Genomic DNA, 25,751 nt, shown 5'->3' with positions numbered 1-25,751 from the left:
TGTAAACAAAGGCATCCACATGTATGTGCGATATTTTCTAATAGCTATTCCAAAGGTAAGTTAAGGTAAAATTACATTTAAAACTTTCTTTTATATTATTGAGGTGAGGTAAATGAATATATATATAAATATATATAAATCTCATGTGAGGTTCCTCAATATTATTAAGTTTATGAATATATAATATGCCTTGTATTGAATAATGAGAATATATGTAACAAGTATATAAATACATATATAATATATATATATATATATGTGTATTTTTATATGTATGATTGCATTTGATGACAGTGGATATTTGATATAATGATTGTGAGAATAATATAGAGTATGAAAGGTTAAGTATTATGTGTTCTTACTTCTATTATTAAAACTATAAAATAAATATTACAATCATTTATGTTATTATTAGTACTAGGCAGGAGTTAAATTCTAATAGCCTAGTAAACATTTTTTATACTTCCTACGAGCTATATACCTTGATCTTTTCCTCCAAGAATGTTCTTGCAGGAAAAAGAGGGAGATTAAGATTCACTGGGAGCCTAACATCTCATTTGAGACAACCTTGAAAGAGAGGGAGTAAACCACGTTGTGCTGGATTCACCAATGATAGGAATACATAGATTGTAAGATATTCATTCATGTGACACAACCATACTAAATCAAGACATTGGTATATTGTGGATAAGCTTTAGAAAATGGAAGGACGTGTTTGATTCTATTGTTAAGATAAATGAATGTTTGGGCCTTAAATGATCAAAAGAGCAAGTTGGAAATAAATTGTCATATTTAATTCTAAATTGTTCAACAATATAAGAATAAGTGGAAATTTTACATTGAAGGGGGAATAAATAGGCAATGTTCCATTCCCACTTGAAACTTATTTAGAAAGAAACGTTCCAATCTCTAAAGACAATTCTTGAATCTTCATGTGCAGATAAGTAATCTTATATTAGTTTAACTTCTTGAACTCTCTCCCTTATTTGTAGTTCTAGATGTACTATATGAGCTAATTCCCTTGATCTTTTCCTTTCTAGATGATCTTGCAGGAAAAGTAGGATGGTACATTAGGCATATTGTGCAGACTCAATCTTATGAAGTAGCTACAAAGAAGTTGTGATCTACAATTCATTAATCTTATGATGATCAAGTTGGATAATGTGAGGATCTTGAAACAAATATTCATAATGATTGACATTATGAGTATCCTTCTTTATTAAGGAGTCTAACATTTCTTTTAAGACAACATTCAAGCTCGAAAGATTTATAATCAGAGGGAGTCTAGAAATACACGTGTATGACTTTGTGATTTTGATGGACCTACTTCTATGTACATCATGAGGAAGTATTGACTTATCACCTGAGGTTGAAAAGATTAAGATATTCAAAGGAAGTTCAAAAGTTTTTATGAGTAACAAAATGATTTTAATGGGCCACACCTTGTGAACATCACAAGAAAATGAAAAGATCCTTAAATAACTTGCATGATCATACACTAAGTACTGAGTACATAAAATTGTTCGATGATATAAAGGTTGGAATTTCACATTGTGGGGGGCAAATTTAATAAAAAATGTTCAAATTCCCACTTGAAACCATCTTTAGAGAGGAGATTTAATGATTTGACATTTACGGATTGTCATAGAAAGATAAGTAATTCTTACTCTTGAGTATTATAGTTATCTACTTATGATAGTCTCTTTTTTTTCTCGGTTCTAAACTTATACGTACTATAAGAGTCAAATTGCATTGATCTTTTCCTTTATATCTACAGATGTTCTTGCAGAAAAGGAAAGTTGGTACGTTTGCTACCAGGATTATTGTGCAGGCTCTGGAAGTGAACATCTTTATGATTAAGATTATGAAGAGGAAATCTGACATTGCTTCAGATTAAGAGGGAGCAAATAAGAACATGATTCTGTCAAATTTTTATTTAGAAGGAGTAGATCATATCACTTTAGAGGTAAAACTTGACATGATTAATGATTATTGTTTCTTATGCACTTATTGACTAACATCATATGGTTGATGATTATATGCATACAGTGATAAATCTACTCTTGTAGAAAATGCTCCATGACTTAATGTCATGTGACCTTGTGATACTGGTGCATTTATCACAAGGATGAGTTATTAGTACTGATGAGCAAAGTGCTACCAAGCCTCTTGCAAAGTTGAAATTGTGTACTTTAGAGTTAAAATTGATATGACCTTGTTTTAAATGCATTTATTAAACTATATATTCATGAATATAAAATTATTTTTTGCTTGCAAGCTTGTATTGTGAAAAGTGACGACTTTTCTTGTGAAAGGTGACGACCTTTCATGTGTTCTGATCCTATTATAAAGTGACGACTTTATTTAGTTGATCTATCTTCAAACAATGGATGAATTTGGTGTTATCTTTGTTCTTTGGGCCGGATTTTGCCGGACACATTGATAACCTTCATGGGTCTTTTGGGCGATAGCCAGACACCATGAAAACCCATTGTTTTGAAAGTTTGGATTATCTTTGTTCTTTGGGCCGGATTTTGCCAAACACATTGATAACCTTCATGGGTCTTTTGGGCGATAGCCGGACACCATGAAAACCCTTTATTTTGAAAATTTGGGTTATCTTTGTTCTTTGGGCCGGATTTTGCCAGACACTTTGATAACCTTTATGGTTTTTTTGGGCGATAGTCGAACACCATGAAAATCCATTATGTTTTCTCTCTTCTTTTTCTCTCTTAGTTTAAAACATAATGATGATTACACCTTATTGTGTAAGTTAAACTTATTTCAATTTCCCTTTGCTTAAGAGGGAGTATTGAGGATTCTAGCCTCATAGTGTATTGAAGTAAATTCCATATTTACATATGTGTGTTGATGAATTTATATTGATATGCCATTTTAGGGATATCATAGTGAGATGATATCTCCTTATACTCAAGAACATAGTATGTTATATATCAATCTTCCCAAATAAAGAGAGAGTGTTGAGATAGCTTCGATTGTATCTAAGTCATAGCTATGGTTGAAAACAATAGATATACATATCATTGTTAGAATCAGATATTGTTGGTATGTTTGTACTAACACTTTTCGTGAAGCGATGTCTACTATAAAAGATCACACCTATGATATAGACATCTTGTTGAGACTTATATCATCAAAAGATATTGTATCTAGTGTGATAAATATATATTGAGGTCTTTAATATGACATTCTAAGATTATCATGATAATGTATTCTATATCAATCCTCTTGAGCTAAGAGGGAGTGTTAAATTGTAACTTCTATCGGATTGAACTGTCCTACATTAATCCTTCTATGGTTATTGACAATCATTAATTATACATACTCTAATAGATATATATATATATATATATATATATATATGCCATGTTGTAATGCTTTGAGTTGAAAATCGCATATCATATGTAAAAGCATTTGGTTATCATTGAATAAATATTGGCACTATTTTACATCAGCTATTTGAGTAGATTTGTTGCACAACAATTTCCTTTATTCAGCATTTTACTTTCAGCAGTGTATGTCAAGTGTTTGATGAAATTTCACAGTTCAGTATTGGTGGTTATTAGTGGCCTATTGGCAAGGGCCATTACAAAAAGCAACACACATTACAAGGTCAAATTCTCTTGGAATCGCAAAGTTGCCTTTAGAAAAAGTATTGAAAGATAGATTCAACCTAAAAGTTTCTTTTGCACTTAACTTTTTCAAGTTGGCCAGCTTATTAAAGAAAAGTACAAAGTGCAGCTATTTGAGATTATTCATTTAAGTAGTTTGTGATTATCAACAGAAAGCACAACTGCAATGAATGTTGTTACACAATCAGTAATATCAAATATTGATTTGCATTATCCAATACAGAACAGAAGTTCAATGTATAAACATGGAAACAAGATACTAGATTCTAGGGGTTAAACAAAGCTCTTTTAAGGGATGCAGATTGAACCTCGATATAAGAGAAAATCTTCTCAATGAATGTCCCTTTTTCTTACAGGTTAGAGTAGGCACCCAGGCTTCAACTCAATATCTTCTATTTGTCAAATCTCTATCACTTTCATTTGACAAATCTCTCTCATTTCTATTTGGCAAATCTCTATCATAAATCCAAGAGTAAAAATTATATATATGCAAAATTGTAATCTGAAGTTGCACAAAAAAAAGGTATATTGTTGATGCCGGTATATTTTCCATGAAAGACACCAAACTGACGTACATACTGCTCATTTGTGTTTTATTCAGCCTACACATATATGATTCTCCCCCCAACAAACAACTAGAGAAAAAACAATCTCATTTTCTTGTGTGACAGTTGTGGACAGTTCTGATAATTGCAATCCATATTGACATTATTGTAAGTCAAAGCATGCTGATTTGTAATTTCAAAGTAATCAGTAAAAGTATACAAGAAAGTTGATTACCAAATTTCTTTCCAAAAACTGATCTTAAATTATACTCAACATTAGTTCCTTTAATTTTAATACCAACTAGATGGCCCAAGACTTTTAAAGTTTCATATTGCATTAGAGTTTTTCACAAATTTTTACAGCTTCTGATGCTATCAGTATTAGAATGACTTACAAACATCTTGTCCAGTGTCAGTCAAGCTATTATCAATGTAATACAAAAAAGAGGGCTCTGCTCAATTGAGACATTTCACATAATTCAACCTTTCAAAGTTACCCAAATTCAGTTCAAATTGACATCCCCCAAAGAAATTGTACATTGCATGAAAATGTAAGCCAGTGATACAATCAGTGAACTCACCATATGGAACAGGCATTGTTGGATTTTCTCTTCTTCATAGTGTTATTTCGGTATCCTGGGGGTCGCATGACAGCACTGATTGCCTCATCAAAAACAGCTTTGACATTCTGTGAAGAAGAAAACATACTAGTATATCAAAAAATGAAGACCAATCTCTGGTTGATGTTATCTTCAAATCTACAATATGTTTACTATTCTAAAATTTGGCAACATTGATAATATCTTTTAATAAAGTTGCAACGGCCAATGAATACAGAGACACCTAGGAAAAGAAAATCAAACTCTGAACCTCTTTTCACCATCACCATCCTCTCCTATGTCAGAATGTTAACCAGTCACATTTTAATATCAGAGGATTCATCATTTGGCACAACAGGAATCATTCAGAGCTCAAAACTAAATCTAGCCTCTGATACATATAAAAGTTTAGCATAGCAGATTTTGATTACTTTACCTGGTAAAGACTTCATGAGACATGCTGACTAAGAAGACATCAATCAATCCACTAAAGTTAAGGTTAGGACACTTAAGAACCATTTGATGGAACAAAATAAAAGCAAGCAGGATTCTCCTTCATTGAGTGTGAAACTCATATGATGTTTATTGGGGTAGAAAATATTTTTTGCTCCTCTGACATTATGCATCAGTGGACTCTTTTAATCTGTTGTTAGAATCAAAGGCCACTTGAAATATAGGGCCAAGATTGGAGACACCCAAAGGCCCAAATATTGTAGAAAATATATATTGGCACGAGCTACAATAAACAAAAATCAAAATTATAAAACAAGTCTCCGTACCTACAGACAGAACATCTTGAGTGTTTAAATTGGATGCATAGTAAAGATCCTAGAAAATTATGCTGGGCCATATTTGAGGTTTGAAGCATTGTAATACAATTCAGTTTACTAAAGATTCTACACAATCAATTGACTATTGGAGCTGGCTGGACTTTAACCTCAATAACAAGGTTTCTCCTATGTTGCCTAGGTCTCCAAGATGGCAATGACAAGAGATCGGGGGGAGTGGGGGGTGGTGGGTGGTGGGGACATTTTGGGGCCGCTAATTTTTGAGGCCATTTTTGAAGATGGAAAATACAGAAAATTTAAATTTATAGGAATGTTTTAAATATGCATATGTTGGAATAAGAAAGACTTGTGTTCGCTCTGCAGCTTGGTCATTTAGTAATATTTTGAATATTCATATGTTGAAATAGGAAGGACTTGCATTTGCTCTACAACTTCGTCACTTGAGTTTTCTTCCTGAGAAGGCCTCTTATGTTCGTTTGAGTGGTCATACAACCATTTTCCAGGAGGCCGGCCTCATTTACTCATCCTGTACTTTCTAATTGAGTGCTGGTTATTGGACGAAGGCCATCAAAATGGCATTATTATTCATTGAGCAAGGGCTTTGTTTCTAGTGAGTAGTGGTGGTGGTGGAGAGAAATCATTCCAGAAGGTTGTGGAGCAGGTGCCCACACTACCTCTGGATGCCAAGTTTGTTCCTACATCATCTCCGTGCTCAAGTGTCTACTTCTATGAATCAACTCGAAGAAGGTAAGGACTCACTTGCTACTATGTTTATTATTAAACCTAACCTGCAATGTCTAGGGTTATTTCTGCTAAAAAACATAGCTTAGAGACTCTGTTATCTTCTTAGCAGCCCAAGATGCATCCAATTTTCCTTCTCATGCATTTATGAACAAATGGACATCTAAAACATGGAATTTGAAGTTAAGGTTCTAGTATTCCTTTTGATGAATGGTTCAAAGGGCATTGTTTATTGTTTTCTTCAAAAGCCCTAATTCATAGGAAGTTGTTCAGAACTTTAGGGCCATCCCTTGATCCACGAATGCTACTAAAGAGGAGAGCCTAGCCTTGTCATGCCCTAGATGGGACACGGTTAAAAATATTTCTCCCTATTTGTGGAAAATCTTGCCTTAAACCCTAAAGACTATTAGCAAGGCCATCAAGACGGAATAATTCCCAGTGTTCTTCTCCCTCAAATGGATGCTACAATTCTCATTGCTTTTAATCTTGGTATTGATCTTCTTGAGGTCTTGAGGAATGAATTGGAGGAAGAAGTTACATCTTGCCCTCTTGAAGTCCTTGATGGGCTTAGTGTCTACTTTCTCTTCCAAAGAGAAGGGCATCAAAGGTGGAATTGCGCTCTATTGAAAAATGGTAAGGCCATTGGTTCCCATAACTTTGGTGTAAATGCCATTCCTATTCAAAACCCTAAAACTAAGGGCCAAATTCTTCTATTGAAGTCAAAGATAAGGCTACCAATGAAATTATTATAACCACAAGTCAGCTACCAAAAGATATAATTGTGTCGTAAACCCAAAAAATGGTCAAGAGCCCACACTTGTAGATGATAAGAATAGAGATGCTATGGGTCTGAAGTTAAACAAGGTTAAAGAATCCCTATGGAAGACTTACGTTGCTAAGAAGGTGTCCTCGATTGTTGATGGGGGGTAAATCTCATAAGGTTGGTGCTCAAAACCACAAAGCCTAAGTGCCCAACAATTGCTTGTCAATTAAATAAGAAAGCTCTTTGAGACTAGGAAGAGAATGGAAAAAATTATAATGAATGGGGTGAAATTAGATTCTGCCCTAGATGAGCTGCATAAATCATATGTTGGCTCTATTTGGATGGTTTCTCAAGCTCTCCCATAGAAAGCCAATCCCAATATTAGGGTAACCCCTATTGCTGACCCTGAGGTGGAGGTGTCGAAGGTTGCGATCCTGATTGGGGAAGCCAAATCTCTTGAGATTGATTTCTTTGATCAAGTTGAGGTGGAGGATGGGGATGCTTTGGAAGCCACTAAGGATGCTTATGAGTCAGATGATTGTCTCTCTAAGTTTCTTGAATTGTGATCCCTACAGCGCCCACCCTCTCACCCACTCAGGCTTCTCCATCTTGGAGCCATGAGCAGTAATTAGTCAAGGATGAGGAAGCGGTCTTCTTTAGAGAATGTGAAGTTGGATAAGGTGCCTAGTGCAGTGGAAGAGCATTTGAAGTGGGTCATTGTCCCTTATGGATGTAATCTTGAGGAGGATGTGGTTGAGAAGGCTTTGAAGATAGTTGGAGGGAAAAAGACTAACAAAAAGAGTAAATTCAGAGCTAAGAAGGCTAGCAAAGAGGAAGTGATTGGTAAACCTACTCTGGGAGCTAAGCAAACTTTAGATTTTAAAATAAATAAAGAGGAGCAGACCTTCGGGTCTATTAGCTCTAGACATAATATAAAAATTCTCAACGCTGTAATGCCTATGTGCCATGACATCTTCAAGACATCTGTGGATACTTTTTAATGATCCCCATGGAATTAAAATGTTCATCTTGGAAGGTGAGGGGTTTGGAATCCCTAGACAAAAACTATGTTTTAGAGAGATTCCTCAACAAGAATAAGCACTTGGATATTTTACTTCAAGAAATCAAAGTAGTGGATTTCAACTTTGAGATCAATTTGAGGTGCATATGTATAGATTCAGTTTTTTCACTTCCAATCACTATAGGAGTAAAGGGGGGCTATGATTTATCTAGGCCCCAAGTGGAAATAAAAAATGTATAGATGGGGTACCTTTCCTTGTAATCAAGTGTTGTGGGTGACTCTCTTCTAAGGGGCAGGAGCTTAGCATTTTTGTTTTTTACGCCCCTAATGATTTCAGGGAGAGGGTGAACCTCTTATAATGGATGTTTTAGGTGGAGGAGATGCCTTGGATTGTAGGTGGAGGCTTCAACATGATAGAGAGGGCCCAGGCCAAGCATGGGGGTTCTAGATTTGAATGGAAGGGGGAGGAGAAATTCTTTTGGTGGATGTTGAGAAAGCTCAATCTTGTTAACCTCTTAGCAGGAAATAAGAATGACTTCCCACGTATTTGGTACACATGGTGTAACTTCCAACAAGGTTACTAAAGGATCTATAATAGAATTGATCGGTTTTATATGTACAAGAATTAATTTTTCCTAAAAAAGGACGGAGAAGGGCTTTGTTTTAATGTCATTCAATACTCACTCCCCGATCATCGCCCTGTGGTGGCCCATTTCTCCATGAATAAATGCTCTGATATCCCAAGAGATAGCAACGATGCCTTTACCTTGAATTTTAAGTTAGATGATGAGGATGTCCTTAATGATATAGTCATCTTTAGACAGTTTAGTACTTTTGTGGCTAGTCATGACAGCATAGTTGAATGATGAGTACAAAACACCAAGACTTGAAAAACCATGTTTCAAGTCATAGGTAGAAAGAAAGCTAAGGAATTACGCAACAAGAATATGAAGTGCATAATGAGTTGATTATGGCTGAAGAGCTTGTCTAGAATGACCCAAGTAACATGGCATCCGAAGAGGCCCTATCTCTTGCCAAAGACTCTTTGAGGAGGATCCTGAGTTCTTAAATACAAGGGACTAAGTTAAAGGGTAAGGTGAATTGGATGCAGGATGGGGACAAAGGTTCAAAATATTTCTTTCAACTCCTCAAATTCAGGGAGGTTAGGTAGAGGATAGATTGTTCATGGGAAGGAGACAATAGCCTTATAGACCAGGCTGAAATTCTTAAAGTTTTCAAGTTGTATTATGGGTTTTATTCACCTCTGAAGACCACTATCATGAAATGGAGGTTGTCAGGGAGAAGATTAAGGATATCATCCCAACGAAAGTTAGTGTGATGGATGTTGCTGCATTGGGCCTTGATACCACTGTGAAGAGATAGAGCAGGCTATTGGTGCTTTGAGAAATGATAAATCTCCCTACCCAGATGGTCTGCTTGTTGAGTTCTACAAGAACAATATAGGGTCGATTGGGCATGAGCTTTGTGTACTTTACAAGGAATATGTTTCTAAAGGATCACTTGGTAGGGAGCTTAATGTTGGCCTCATCAAGCTATTGCCCAAATGTAAAGTTCTGCAAATTCTAAATAATCAAATCTGAGATAATACATTCTATGCTTGCTGTTCTGATCTTCCTTGTTGTTTGACCTTGAAATGAGATGACAATATTAATTGTCTTTCTAAAATATATATTTATAACAGCAAGTATTTGTGGCAGAGTTGCTTAAAGGAGCAGACTCGATATTCTTTGTGTGTCCTTTAACTACAATCACACCCTACATAAATACCATACCAAAAGGGCATGTCCCTTGAAAGGACATGACTCTATCTAGGTCGGCCCAAAATGCTTTCTCATAATTGCCACCCAATCAAGGTATTGAAGATGTAAATAGACTTAACTAAAACTAGTTAAGGTTAACACAATCGTTTCAAGAAGGGGTGTCGATCATGCCTAGAAAGAGCAATATAAATCTTAGGCATTCATAAGGTATTTCAAGAATGCTAAGTTTTGTGTGATCTGCACAGTCAAATCAGTACGGATTCAACACTCCCTCTTAACTTGATAATCATACTGAGAGATAACATATCTAGCAACATTAGTTAAGATGAATAAGCATAGATTGATACCCTATATCTATCTGAATCTTTCTTAGCATGTGGTATCATTGAACACATGATACTATGTCATATTACTAAACTTGTGATACGACATATCACTGATACTAGTGATAACAATATTGCAAAAATACAATATACAGGATAAATCCGGAGAATAATTAAATTCCTCATTTATCCAAGTTGTGACTCATAGGTACTGGTATTCCTATATCACAACATGATCCTGAGTTAAGATCTACCAGAACACAAGATAAACTCCAGAGAATAATAAAATTCTTCCTTTATCCAAATTGTGACTTATAGGCATAACAATGTATACATCACAATGTGCTCTTGAACTCATCTAGATCTTACAGTTGATCTCTACTATTGAGCACATTATCTAAGAGATTGTCATCTCTCATAATGTCTTTTATACAAGTGTTCATTATCTCAGAGATCGTCACCTCTTAGATAATGAATACAAATGGTGGAGCCCATAACAATCAATAGCCTGACAATAAAATTATTTTATTAATAATTCAAAGAATACAAATGTATTACAATTCAACCATACCAAGTCTTTTCCTAAAGTGATCTATCTTTGAGAGAGAGAGAGAGAGAGGCTTGGTAAGAATATCTGTTGTCTAATCTATAGTGCAGATATATTCTAATTTTACAGTATTCCTGTCTATCATATCTCTTACATAATGGTAAGGAATTTCAATATGCTTGGACCTGTTATGAAATGCTAGATGCACAGAAAGCTTGCTTGAACTCTGATTATCACAATGAATAATCGTAGGATTCATCGCTTGACCAAATAATCCCACAAGTAACTTTCTAAGCCAAACTGCTTCCCAAGAGGCCATCGCTACTGCAATGTATTCGACTTCTGTGGAACTTTGTGCTACTGAAGACTATTTTCTGCATATCCAAGATATCATTGCTAAGCCAAAACTGAAACAACATCCTAAAGTGTTTTTCCTGTCAATAACACTTCCAACCCAATCTAAGTTTGTGTATCCATGTAGGTCCAATTCAACTTTCTCATACTTGAGCCCAAGGTTAAGAGCGCCTTGTAGGTATCTCATGATGTGTTTGACTACAACTAGGTGAATCTCCTTTGGCTCGCACATAAACTGACTTAAGGCAATTACAGCATAGCAAAATATTAGGTCTTGTATTTGCCAAATACATAAGGGACCCAATCATCTATCTGTAAAGAGTAGAATCTATGGAAGGTGATTTTGTTGATGCTTCCTTAAGTTTATGTAGATTAGTCTCCATGGGAGAACACATGGGCCTGCAGTTCCACATTCCAAATCTCTTCAAGATATCTAATGTATACTTTCCTTGATTGAGTATGATGTTGTCAAAATTCTGCCATACTTCCAATCCTAGGAAGTAATGAAGAGTCCTAAATCTTTCACCTCAAATTCTCTTATTAGATCTTTCTTGCATTGATCTATGAGATGATCATCACCTATTATTAGTAAATCATCAACATACAGTATCAAAATTACCACATCATCTTTAACCCTTTTATAATAGATTTGGATCAGTTGTCTTAGAGAATCCTAAGCCGGTGAGATACTTATCAATTCGTTCATACCAGGCCCTTCGAGCCTATTTAAGCCCATAGAGAGCTTTCTTGAGCCTATAAACAAAAAATTTAGGTTATGAGTTTCAAATCCTTCAGGTTGCTCCAAATATACCTCTTCTGTAATCTTTTCATTTAGAAATGTTGTTTTTATATCCATCTGATGTACTTTTCATCCCTTTGATGTTGTAATAGCTAGGACTACTCTTATAGAGGTGTATCTGGAAACAGGAGCAAAGGTTTCTTCATAATCAATCCCCTCTTTCTGAGAGAATCCCCTGGCTACGAATCTGGCTTTATATTTTTCAATGCTACTGTCAGCGACATGCTTGATTTTAAATATACACTTGGAAGAAACAACAGATTTTCCTTCAAGTCTTGGAACAATTTCCCAAACATCATTCTTCATAATGGATTGGTATTCTTCCGTCATGGCATCCTTCCAAGCTGTATGTTTAATAGCGTCTAAAAAATTGGTTGGTTCTGATTTAGACAAATCATTCATGTTTGTTGCATAACTAGAGAATCTTTTGGGTCTTTTGCTTTCTCTGAATGTTCCAGATGGTGCAGCGAAGTTTTGTGCTTCCTCTACTGTCTTAATAGCCCAAAGTGGTCTTTTCATAGAATTTTGAGTTTTCTCAAGATTGAGATTTTGAATTTCATCTTCAACTTCTTCAAAGTTCCCCCTCTGAGACTCAAATTCAATATTGTCTTCAAAACTAGGTAAGGGAGAGGGATCTCCAGAACTTAGGGCTCTTTTGAATGTTAAATCTTCTTCAAATATTACATCTCTACTAAGTTCAATAGTTTGCTGACCAGGTAACAAAATCTTATATGCTTTAAGTTTAGAGGTTTCACTGTACCCAACAAAAATACCTTTCCTCCCGGAGGGTTCTAACTTAGTTATCTTTTCTTTTGGAACATGTATATATACTGGACACCCAAAAATCCTAAGATGACTTATATTGGGTTTAACCTTAGTAAAGACTTCTTCGGGAGTTTTATCTCTAAGGTAGAAGTGAGGACTTCTATTTTGAATATAGACAACAGTACAAGAGGCTTCTGCCCAAAGATAATATTCTAGATTTTGATCAAATATCATAGTCTTGCAGCTTCTATAATTGTTCTATTCTTCCTTTCTGCTAACTTGTTTTGTTGTGGATTATAAGGAACAGTATACTCCCTCTCAATTCCTGTTTCTTTACAAAACTCTTTAAACAAATTTGAGGTATATTCCGCTCCATTATTAGTCCTAAGAGTTTTAATTTTATGTCCTGATAAGTTTTCAGTGAAGTTTTAAATTCTTTAAATCTCTTAAGGATTTCTTCTAATTCTTTACATAGAGACATGTCCCCCCTTTTTTTGCCCCACATCTCGGAGACGAGGAAGCACCGGGGACTTGGGGACTTCCTCCACCCTTCCCTGTGGTGCCCTCAAGTTCTGCCACCTCTGTCAAGGATAGGGGGACTACCAGTGTTGACTATTTGCTAATTGCCAAGAACTTCTCAGATGAGACCCTTATACTTCAGCAAGGGCTCACAAGTCAAAAACCAAGAAAAAAGCCACAAAGGTATAAAAAGAAAATATATATTCAACCGTGCTTTTCTCAATGAAATGAGATCATATTTGTAATGCCTTTGTTGACAAAAGTTTCCAAAAGAATTCAACTTCTAAAATTGCGAAAGTTTCCCAAAGAACTCAACTCTTGAAACTTTCCAACTTAACTCTTTTGGCAACATTCCAATGATAACTCAATCTTCAACTTAAGTGAAATTATAAAGTTAAATTATAACTTTATAAATAGCTATTTAATTATTTAATAAGAATTTGGCCACTAAAAAGATAACTCCCAAAATACTCATCATTTAAATATGTCATCTAAAATAGGAGTCATACCTATTATTTCTCCATGTGACCAAATGCACTTTCCAAAAATAGAAAGGGTCCATCTCGATCAACACCAACTTACCACAAATAGTAAGTACACAAAACTAAGTCAAAATGAAGTCCAATCTGAGCCAAATGAAGACCAGCTACAGCTTACTGAGATGTGGAGAAGATAAGACCCTCCCAAGCCAAACCACTGCCATAGCAGACCCTCTATCGACAATAATTAGCCCACGAGGATCACAATAATAGGCTAATCCCTGAAACTCTGATGCCGACAAAATGGGGACATTACACCTAGCAATAGAACAAGTGAGAGCATACATCTCCAACATGATTTTTACATGCCCTACATATCCCAAATCAGAAGTGGGAGAGCATTTCAACAAATTTCATCAAATGAAATCCCAAGGTACAAGGCAATAGTTACATCTACGTGGTGGTTGATTGATTGACCAAGCATGCTCACTTCTTTTCCATCACAACTACTTTTAAGGTGGTGAAGTTACCGAGTTGTCCTCTCAAAAGATTTTTAGGTTGTGTGGGCTCCCAAAGAATACTAACAATGATAGCGATAGTAGATTACTAAGCACTTTTTGGATGAAGATTTTTATATTGACAAGCACCAAACTAGCCTTGAGTACCAGTTATCATCCTCAAACTAATGGACGAACCAAGATCACAAATAAGTGGGTGGAAGGCTACTTGCGAAACTATGTAGCAGCGCAACAAAAGGCATAGATTCGTTGGCTTCACCTAGGGGAGTATGTAATGTCCCTTGGTCTATACCCTTTGATTTTCACTAGAATTCTTCGAATATCTTTCATACCGTTACCCGCTTCACCAATGATATTTCTTTCTAAATCTCCATAGCTCTTACTCAGCTTTATGTATTATACTCTTCCAAGCTAACAATCTCTATAATGTTTGCAAGTTGTTGATTGTCTAAGATTATTCGAGATCAACTTCATTTGCATTGCTCCTAAAAAAAATTCAGTGTTTTCTATATTCTCCTTATTATTGCTTAGTGACTTGTTGAAGGTCTTCAACATATTTCTACAACAATCAAATAATAGTAGGCTTCTACCAGAAATTGTGTATCAGCCGATGGGTCCCTTCAGAAAGGGTTTTTTTATGTAGTGACATGTTGTATGTGGTTGACGGACTCCTTCGGAAAGTATTTATAACCCCTTCGGGAAGCATTGTAATCATCTTATCATGGAAGCATAATGTACTGTTTGGCTTATGCGAATAATAATAAGAAGAGTTCTGCGGTTCGTGTTCGTGTTCCATTGTCTGTGTGCAATTCTTAATTAACCTATGCAGTAAACAAGTGTGCCCACACTTGATACTGAAAGTAGTGTATCATGTCTATATCCATAAAAACTCTTAAGACTGTTCTTTTTTCTTTTAATACTATTTCTTACATCATATCAAATTCTGCCCATTTGGCAGTGTATGCTTAACATATTCGTAACCTCTTAATATTCTTAGTCCCAATGATTTAATCTCCTATAATTGTTGGTCATGTGTTTTCTCTGTGATGAGTCAGCATTGAGTTGCTGACTGTATTTTCCTTAACTCAGTCCATTATATATGCACCCAGATTAATAACTATCATTGATTGTCTGTGTATTTTGGGCATGCTCGTTCGGTCATCTATTCTGCTTAAACAATCTGCATTTGCCTTATCTCCTTATGCTTGTGGTATGAATATGAATATCTTAAATAGTTTTATGCAAAAACATCTATCATTGAAGAACTCAAATCCTTCATGGAATATGCATCCCCTGGATTACCGTCGGAAAATTGCACTCCATTCTGTCTCTCTGCAAAGATGGAGTTCAATATTATTTTTCTGCCACGTCCTTCATTGATACCTGCCCAATGTCAATTATCATGGCTTTGTATGTTAGTCTGATAAGTAAGAGTATTTTCTTTCAAGTATATGCGCTGATAATAACTATACTGAACTGTTCATACGTTAGCAGTCTGAATGTCTCGGATGTAGTCATTTATAATAAATTCTTTTTGCCAGATATTTTGCGTTATGTGCACAATTCTGCACTCTACCAAATATGTTTGTTATACCTCTGTTGCTCTGTGGATTGTCTGATGTTCCTTATTGCTGAACACTCTCTGCCGTCTTTATTCAAACTGGGTGCATGTGTATGAGTTTCAAATGTTGATTGATCCCTTCCAGAGATAATGTCTTGCTTCTTATATGTATTCTGCCGTGATCCTTCTTCGATTAATTCTTCTCCCTTTTTTGGTGCCTGTGATTTCTACCCTATTACCTCTTGCTCAACTTGTCTTTGTACTTCTCATGTCCAATATTGCCCACTTCTCCTTCGTCCATATCACTAACAGTCTATTCTGTGTCTGTATTGTCTTTCCCCAATCGTTGCTAACATGTAATAATTATTACCACCATGGTTCTGCACTAATCTCCTTCAATCTATCGCTGCCTTGTATCCTCCATAGAGAGAGTCTATGCGTAAGTTCTATCCTCTAATATGTGTGAAATGGGTAAAGGTCATGACTATTTGTGAGTTCATATCTGTTTGGCTAATATTGAGAGGTTTGATTGGTATAAAGTTATAATCTTTATAGGTTAATTAGATCTATTATTAAATGTTTATAATCATGCATTATATTTAATTATATACATCATATTATTATAATAGATTTATTATTATATTATATTTATTTAAGTATTCATTGTATTATCAAAAGAATCAGTTATATTATATGATATTAGTTTCCTTATTACATTTGTAATAATATAATATCATAATTTATTATTATTTATTCTATTATTAATTTATTTTAATTTTATTATTGGATCTTACTAATATGGGGACATGACAGAGTATTGCCACAACACCACCTATCATATGTCAATTGGTTTATTACTCTACAAAACACATTATAGGTATAAGGATACTTATTTCATGGATTTAGCATTCAGGGATAGTAGTGCACCCAAGGCGAAAGATTGGATTCGCGAGAGTCAAAATATCCTTAGACCCCTCATAGATAATTTGCAACATGCACAGAATCAGCAAAAGATGTGTGGATCGACAAGGGATTGAGCGCAGTTTCAAGCCAGGAAGTTTGGTTTATCTTGGCTTACAACCTAAAGAAGTCTCCCTTGAAGAAAAAGGGTGCTATGAAGCTTCAACCCTACTTTTATGGTCCTTATAGGGGCGATTAAGTGGATTGGTGAAGTGGTGTATGAGTTGAATCTTTCTACCAATAGTAGAACATATATTATGTTTCATGCCTCTTGCCTTAAAAAGGCACTTGGCAAGTTGCAGGTTCAGGGGAGTTACTGCCACTTAATGATGAGGGCAAGCTTGTACTGGAGCCATATGAGATCCTAGACTTCAAGGAGAGTAGGCTGAGGACCCATATATTAATTTATTTTAATTTTATTATTGAATCTTACTAATATGGGGACATGACAGAGTATTGCCACAACACCACCTATCATATGTCAATTGGTTTATTACTCTACAAAACACATTATAGGTATAAGGATACTTATTTCATGGATTTAGCATTCAGGGATAGTAGTGCACCCAAGGCGAAAGATTGGATTCACGAGAGTCAAAATATCCTTAGACCCCTTATAGATAATTTGCAACATGCACAGAATCAGCAAAAGATGTGTGGATCGACAAGGGATTGAGCGCAGTTTCAAGCCAGGAAGTTTGGTTTATCTTGGCTTACAACCCTAAAGAAGTCTCCCTTGAAGAAAAAGGGTGCTAAGAAGCTTCAACCCTACTTTTATGGTCCTTATAGGGGCGATTAAGTGGATTGGTGAAGTGGCGTATGAGTTGAATCTTTCTACCAATAGTAGAACATATAATATGTTTCATGCCTCTTGCCTTAAAAAGGCACTTGGCAAGTTGCAGGTTCAGGGGAGTTACTGCCACTTAATGATGAGGGCAAGCTTGTACTGGAGCCATATGAGATCCTAGACTTCAAGGAGAGTAGGCTGAGGACCCATATGATCAAGAAGTATCTCATCAAATGGAAGGACTTTCTAATTGAGGATAATGCATGGGAGAGAGCAGATTTTGAAGCAAAGGGGATATTGTCATGTCCTAATAGGTCCCATTAGCAGTATTTTGGCTGTGGCCCATTTAATCCCTGTGGGACATTGAAATTGCATTGCAAGGGGATCATTACTTGGACAGGTTGTATATGCAAACCATCTTTTGACATCATTGTTGTTTTTTTATGGCACCAACTTTGGGCCACTCTTTTCAAATTTATGCTCGGATGGCATGCTTCTTGTGGAGGTGAGCAACCCCATATATATATTGGTCTATTGGTAGTCACTAGCATCATCAATCATTGATCACCTTATTTTCTTATTTGCGATTCCAAGTTGAAATTCAATCGGAAGAGTGCAGTTTCAGAGGTGAAATATCCTCCCTAGTCTATTATTGATTTTAAATTGGTGAAGTCTCTTGATAGAGACTAGAATGATAAGGCAAAGACATTATACATTGATTTTCATTGCTCATATCCATCAGTGCCACCATTAACTTTCAGCATATCATATAGTTTGGGCTACGATTTGTATACTTCATCGACCATTATGCTGTTTGGGCAGTGTTTGTGCATTTCATTGATATACATACTGTCCAGGCTGCGGCCTACATACTTCAGCATTACTATTTATCAGATTGACAGTGAAGTACTCCATACTGAATTGTTAGCATCATAATTTGTGTACTATGCTGCCTCATACTTCAACGACACTATACCAGATTTGCAGTGGCATACTCAGTGTTACATTTATTGTGCTGCGATATACATACTCAGTGATTCCATATCAGATTGGTGATCAATATACTCCAGCAATACATATTTTGATTGGCAGTGATTCTATCAGACAGCAATATATTTCATTGACACATACATATCAGATTGTGCATACATCTGAACTGGATCGAAGACTGCAGCTTGTATTAGTGACAGGCACGTCATCAAAAGCAAACACCTGTACTCATGGCATCTACTTTAGTACACATTGGTGTCAATTATTGGTTGTATCAAGCTCGGAGGAGGACAAGAGGTGTTCCAATTTCCATCAGCAACCAGAGGACAGAAGTACTCCGAGGATTGGACATACATCTCAAGCTTTCTTCAATCCAAATATTGCTGATCTTGCCACATTTTCCAACGCAGATCATTGTTTATAAGCCAAGGTGCATTATTGTTCTCAAATGTGTACAATTTGTTTAACTGAAAAAAATATTGGTGGCTATTTCCTTCCGAGCATGTTGTGTTTTAGTACATTTTTCTTGTTATTGCATACTTGGGATATTACAAAGGATGCATAAAAAAAGTATCTTCCGTTCAGTGGTCTCAATCTTAATATAGGTGTTCTTGTTAATGGTTTTGGTAGAACTGCTGTCTTCTCTAAAATCAATTATACTATAGATAAATTAGTAGATCATAAGAGTGTATTGAAAGAATATATCTAAGGAATTGTGCTCAAATGGCAAGGCCAAAGGGATCTCAAGTTGGAGATCCGATTATGAATCCCTATAGTGACGGTGTAAGGTAGAATTCTGAGTTGTGATTGGACTTCCAGTATGACTTCCAAGTTGATTATTCTAAAATATGTTTAATACTGTGGACGTTGTGCCAGGTGAGCAGGTCCCTATTGTGGCCTCAACTGGTATAGGCCATAAAAAACCCATTTTACAATCAAAACAAAATGATTGAAAAGGACACGAAAAAATAAAGAGCAAATATTATTATACAAAAAAAATTATACATACATATGCATGCAGCAATAATACATATATTTGTGTGGAAACTTAAGGCCACATAACATTTGTCATTAAGCTTAGCATGAGGAAATCCTAATTTCGTATAGATATAGACTTCACAAAAAAAAAAATCTTTCTTTCTTTTGAGTAGCCCTCCCAACAACTGAAGAAGTTAACACCTACTAGCTAGCAGAAGGTACAGGATTAAACTATATTTGTTTTCTCGTGTTGCTAGACAGATTATAGAGTGGAGCAATTAAAGTTTGAAAATCTTATATCAATAGATATAGACTTCATTTGAAGGTAAATTGGTAGTTCATAATCAGTTTTTTGCCATTTCCAGCCACGCTGAATGAGTGATAAAGGCTTTTTGAGACCATATATGAAAAATTAATTTGTTGAAGCACAAACTTTTTTACAGAAGATTCTAAATACAAAAACCATAAACTGCAATGCAATCATGGTGTTACTAAAGTGAAAAAGTAAAAGAAAAGGTAGTAAAAAAGTGTATCTACAGATTGTTCGAGTTAAATGAAATACCTGTTGTGTCTTTGCACTACACTCTACATATGCAGAAGCACCAATCTGCTTCCTCAACTCCTCACCCTGAATATAATGAAAGATAACATATAATTCACTAAACACTGGTCTCATCATATCAATATACTGCATGGTATCATAATTAAACCTTACGAATACTTAAGCAGGCTTGAGCGAATGGCCTGAACAAGTAATGTTATAAAAGTTACCATGAAGTTAACAAACTAATCTAAAGTTCAAGTGAAAAGAAAACATACTTGCATGGTCGTTATTGGCATAGAATCTGCATTTTCAGCCAGATAATTCTTATCTTCACGAAGATCTGTAATATAAATGAAATTCAGATGGACAACCATCCCCTCTAACAAGTCAGCAGTACATTTGGCAATATACAGATATTTAAACATTTTCCCAAACTACAACATTCATTTGCTTTTATAGTTTGCTTGTACTGCAAGAAGTGGAAGAAAGTTAATTTATTTAAATTTTACCCCAGCAGCTCATTTGACAATAAATTATTACACTTAGATGTAGCTAGCTAATTATATGCTTGCAATCAGTAATATACCTAATTTTGTTCCAACCAGAACAATTGGAATGCCAGGAGCATAATGTCTGAGTTCATGGATCCACTGAAATGAGACCATTTAAAATCTTGTAAGCATTACTACCAAAGCTAGAAGAGACCTCAGACCAACTAAACACTTGCGGAAAATAAAAACCTGTATTTCTATAAAAGCATGAATTTTCCATGAATAAAAAGAGGAAAGGAAATTTCATAGCCAATACCCTCTTTGAGATATTTTCAAAGCTAGCACGACTGACTAAGGAAAATGCTAAAACAAAAACATCAGCTCCTCGGTAACTAAGCGGCCTCAGTCTGTTATAATCTTCTTGACCTGCAACAGAAATCATTTTTCTTGACAAATAAAATTATCATCTCTGTCAAGGAATATTCTACTGGTACTCAACTGTAGATTATCTATGCTTAAAAGCAGTACACTGTAAAAATGGTGAAACTGGTAAAAAAAAAATCATAATATGACCAATAGATCTGCGCATATGATCAAAGAAAGGATTTAGATCTTTCATACAATGTTATAAGAAAGAAAAACTTTCAATTAAGTAAAGCATTATCCAGAACATCAGCCAGCGAATTAAAAAACCCTACAAGGCATTGGAGGTGTAAGAACCAAATCAAACCCAAAAAGGTGCAATTGATGCACTGGTGATCACACAGCTTATGGTCTTCAGTGAGCTGAATACAGCATCCTTCAGCTCAATTATAAATTGACCAAAGAAATAGATATCCCAAGTGATCATGTGGGAAAATACCTCAAGTAAGGGATAATAAGCAGATAGATTGTATGTATGATATATTTAATGTGTTGAATTGAGTTATATAAAGCACAAATAATATCACCTGCAGTGTCCCAAAGACCCAGATTCACAGAATTGCCATCAACAATTACATTGGCGCTGAAATTATCAAAAACAGTTGGAACATAGTCCTGCCAAAAAGGCATAAGAAGTGAGTAAATTGGCAAAATGCCAAGCATTTATACGAATAACTTCCCGTTATGAGTTTGGTTTACTGAAAACTCCTGAACGAAAGAAATAACCCACAGCCCATTCACAGAAAGTTTGCAATCAATACTAGACATAGTGGACCAGAATTATAAACATAAATAGAAATTATTGAAACGTAAAGCATTCCAAATTTCCAATAGGTAACTGTCTTCTAATGTTTCAAACAAAGCTTCCTAGCTTAAAATTCAATAACCCAAAATATCAACAGAGAGCTAACAACAATGCAACCAGAAATTGCACATGAAGGATCAAATCTATAAACATGATTATAACTAAGAGAAATCAAGAAAAATCCTTTGAGAGGCTTGAAATAATTAATATCAATCGCCAAACGAACACATTGGAGTGACAAGATTCCAAGCACTCACAGTGGGAAACTTATTGCTCGTGTAACAAATTAGCATGCAAGTCTTTCCAACGGCTCCATCCCCAACTGTAACACATTTTATAAACCTCGACGTGTTCACCGCCATCTCCTTCCAAACAGGGTTAAGCGAGGTACAGAACCTTACTGTCCTGTGCCCTAAATGCTGGAAAATTGAATTGAATTGTAGGGTTTTAGGCCATTCTCAAGAATCCTTGTACCCTTTTAATCCCACACCAGCAAAATGCATAATACTTTCTGCGGCACTTTGAACAAAAAGAGCTGCAACAATTGTGTGTCGCAACAAGACCCGCATCAAAAGTCAGCCCAACAGCAAAGCAGATCCCAATAGGCTTCCAGCTTTATATATAACACGTTAACCAGAACCTCAATTAATAAGCCATCTATAATTAGTTAAGATTGTTGGATGATAGGTATTCAGCCAAATTTTAAGTACATGTGAAAGTACTTATGCACATGTTTCTCAATGCTCTCACTTAAAAACGCGTAATCCATAAACTGTTAAGCTGAATTTCAGGAAGGTAAATTTAGTTAGAGTTAAGGTGAGTCGACATTTGACCCTGTTAAATTTCAGGCTGTCATACAGACTCAGTGAAAAGAACAGAGTTACTTGCAACTATTGTAACAGGATGGTAAAATATTTACCTTCTTTGCTTTAGCTCACTTCAGCAGACAACGGAAATACTGATCGTATTTAAAAGAGGCTTTTGGGTTGGAGGGAAAGATGAATTAAAGTGAACAAAATGTACCATCTCTTTTATAGTTAAAATAAAGCATATTGAACTAAGAGGCAGAAGATTTGAAGATAAGAAAGTCTTCAGAATTCCTAAGTTTTGCAGTTCATGTCCTTGTCCGTACCCAACAAAGGAAAAACGAAAACTTTACGTGGGTATGAGCTTTGCAGTTGAAAACAACCCAGTAAGCTTTTCCGTTGTTTAAATGGAAGGAAAAATGGCAGTGCGGACCTATGCGCTACAGGAGAAAACACCAAAGACGGAAAAAACTATCGTTTAAAACCTTCAAGCAAACGCTAGCTGGAACTCTACACTTGAAGATACCCACAACATATTTCGTACTGCAATTCAAACTATAATCCTCAAGAAATCATCGCAGAAATGTGCGCTTGATTGGCATTGGAGGGCCCAGCACTGGCTTTTTGTCCAAATTGACCGTAAAAGGTAGAGTCTTCTTTAAGAGTAACATTGGCATACAAGATTGACGTGACCGAACATCAAGTGACTCCGTAGGACCAGTTAAGAAAGCTTGGATTTAGAAACTGAATTGAAGTTGTGAATAGTCGGTACCTGTCATTTCATGTGAGTATTCAGAGACGCTGCAATGAAGGAAAATCATGTGAATGGATAGGGTCTATTGGGTGATTATGTTAATGCAGCACGGTGGGGATTATTTTCTTGAAAACTGTATAACGGCACTAAAACGGGTATTATCTTCTTTTGAATTGTACAAAACTGTGTAACGGCACTAAAATAGATGACAATTGTATGCATTCATAATTTAGTGAGAACTATTATGACAATAGTAATAATATAATAATACATAAATATAAATAAATGGGTATAAATCAATAAGTACGATGGCTTAGCAGCTGGTATTATGCAAATAAATATAATGAAGGGCGGATTACTGTAACTAGTGTTATAAAAAGAAACATGTTGTACAAATCATTGTAGGCGTTGTTTGGGAGTTGAATTCTTTTTGTCTTTAATTTGAATCATGGGTAAAGCATCACTTTAGGAATGTGTTACCTTGATATTTGTATTCAAGAAGTTAAGGGTTCGTTTGTTTTGCAGAATTAGCAAAATTAGGTTTTGATTCAAAATTTGGTTTTATCCAAATTAGGGTTTGAAAAAAAGATTTGTCATATTTGGTTAACCTGGAAGATGAGTGGGAAGATACATCTTTCGCGTTTAGTTCGTAAAATTAGTGGATGAATTTCAGGAAGAAGACTACGAATATTTCATAGATGGCGGATGAAATTCCAAATACTTCTAGGCAATGTAAGACTGCATGCAAATACTTTTGGGCTTCTTTAATCTGCCTCTTCCATCTTGCAAATACCTAGCAAATAATAGCAAAAACCAATAATGCCCTTCAAATACTTGTAAAAATCAACAATGCCAAGCCAATTCTTGCAAAAATCAACGATGCCCACCAAATACCACTAAAATATATGATCTCGGGTTACATAAAAGCATGCAACAAAATGGAAAGCTTCATTGAAATGAAAGAAGCAGAGAATGTTGAAACCCTAACTAGAGTTGGATAATGGAGCCGAAAACACACTTTGTTAAGCCATTGTTGAGGGGAAATGTTGAACACTTGCATAGGAGAGAAGATGCCATGAATAAAATCCCAAACACCTACATAATATTGGAAGAAATGGAAAATAAATTACCTCTACAATAGCTCGTGTCACAGAAAATGGACAAAACATAGTCTCTTTGATATGGTGAAAACCTAATAGCTACAGTAGGTTTGTAACTCACCGGACTCCAAAAAAAAATTCATTCTAATTTTCATCTAATCCTCAAAATATGAAACCTCGAATTGAATTCCCAATTCCAGCTATCTGGATGGAAGACTGGAAACCTCATTTTGGCCAAAAATTAGAATACTAGAATTCTAATTTCGTTTTGAAAATTTTGCCCCAGACACTAACTTTGTCAAAACTAGATTTTGGGTATTCCAATTCCAGGGTAATTTTGCAAAACAAATGGGCCTTAAAAGAAGGTTAATTCTGGAATGAGAGTAAATTGAAATGTGAAAACTTTTATCTTCTTTCTGTAAGGAAACTCAAATGCGGAAATAGCTTCCTACACTAATCTCTTAAGAGAAGTATGGTGCAAATCATATTAAAATCTTTTACACTTACAAATTCAATATCATGTAAACAACAATATTTCAGCAAACCAAGCATAAAGAAAATAGATAGAGAAAGAAACACATAACACAAAGATTTGTCGATGGGGAAAAACCTTTCGGTAAAACAACCCCACCCCTCCAGAACCTGCACAATGTATTATCTTCAACACAAGGTTACAATACACTTGCAATGCAGGTTCAACAATGACAACAGAAGACTTCAGTAGCAACTCATAGTACCAACAATACACTTTCTCGCATACTTCCTCTTTGCAACCCTAAAAACGCTTATAACATGCACTTCACTTTAGGGTTACTCCCAAAGGTAACCGTATTAGGGTTTTACTATTGGGGTAGAGTGTACAATACTCGAATTTATCAGTTGCCACATGTCTTCACCTGTCATTGAATCTTCCTGACATAGCTCTTACATGTCATAGGAATCCGTCATAACCGTTTTAGCAATGATCTTCTTATACACAATTCAAGATGCTGACACATCAACATTATTTGCAAGAAATACATATTACAAAACAAATAATAAGAATAGAAATTATCCAAGGTTGACACACCTTATTCCTAACACTTTCTACCAACTTTTCTCTCTCTGTGTACTAAAATTTACTCTTTTTCTATCAAAGTTAAGGTTAGAGAGTTAGAGTTGGAGAGTATGAGACAATGCTTAATCCTTCTTTTCACTCTCCATGAACCTATGTTTTATCTCTCTATCAACCACAACCTTTTAGAAAGTTAAGGTTATGAAGTTGGGGTTTGGATTTTAACTTTGTCCAAATGCATACCCTAATCCTAACTTTTTAATCCAAACTCCAACATTGAAATAACTACCAAGAGAGCTAAAG

The 25,751-nt window shown here is 35.4% G+C and overlaps 1 protein-coding gene across 1 annotated transcript in view; it reads right to left on the bottom strand.

Moving 5' to 3' along the window:
• LOC149566549 (rac-like GTP-binding protein ARAC3) overlaps positions 1 to 23,143 on the bottom strand; it is a 79,530-nt gene extending 56,387 nt beyond the window's left edge. The window contains exons 1-8 of the mRNA XM_089819856.1: positions 22,654 to 23,143; positions 21,992 to 22,514; positions 21,457 to 21,544; positions 20,823 to 20,932; positions 20,602 to 20,665; positions 20,291 to 20,355; positions 20,034 to 20,099; positions 4,780 to 4,886 (exon numbers count right to left, since the gene is read on the bottom strand). Of these exons, the coding sequence (XP_089675982.1) occupies positions 4,780 to 4,886; positions 20,034 to 20,099; positions 20,291 to 20,355; positions 20,602 to 20,665; positions 20,823 to 20,932; positions 21,457 to 21,544; positions 21,992 to 22,096 (605 nt within the window). The 5' untranslated portion in view covers positions 22,097 to 22,514; positions 22,654 to 23,143. The remainder of the gene's footprint in view (positions 1 to 4,779; positions 4,887 to 20,033; positions 20,100 to 20,290; positions 20,356 to 20,601; positions 20,666 to 20,822; positions 20,933 to 21,456; positions 21,545 to 21,991; positions 22,515 to 22,653) is intronic.
• Positions 23,144 to 25,751: the final 2,608 nt, after the last annotated feature.

Source organism: Cupressus sempervirens, chromosome 3 (assembly GCF_028749045.1).
Source record: "Cupressus sempervirens isolate cs-2001-9-10 chromosome 3, ASM2874904v1, whole genome shotgun sequence".
NCBI lineage: Eukaryota > Viridiplantae > Streptophyta > Pinopsida > Cupressales > Cupressaceae > Cupressus > Cupressus sempervirens.
Note: the sequence above shows the minus strand (reverse complement) of the source record. Positions and strands in the feature narration are given on the sequence as shown.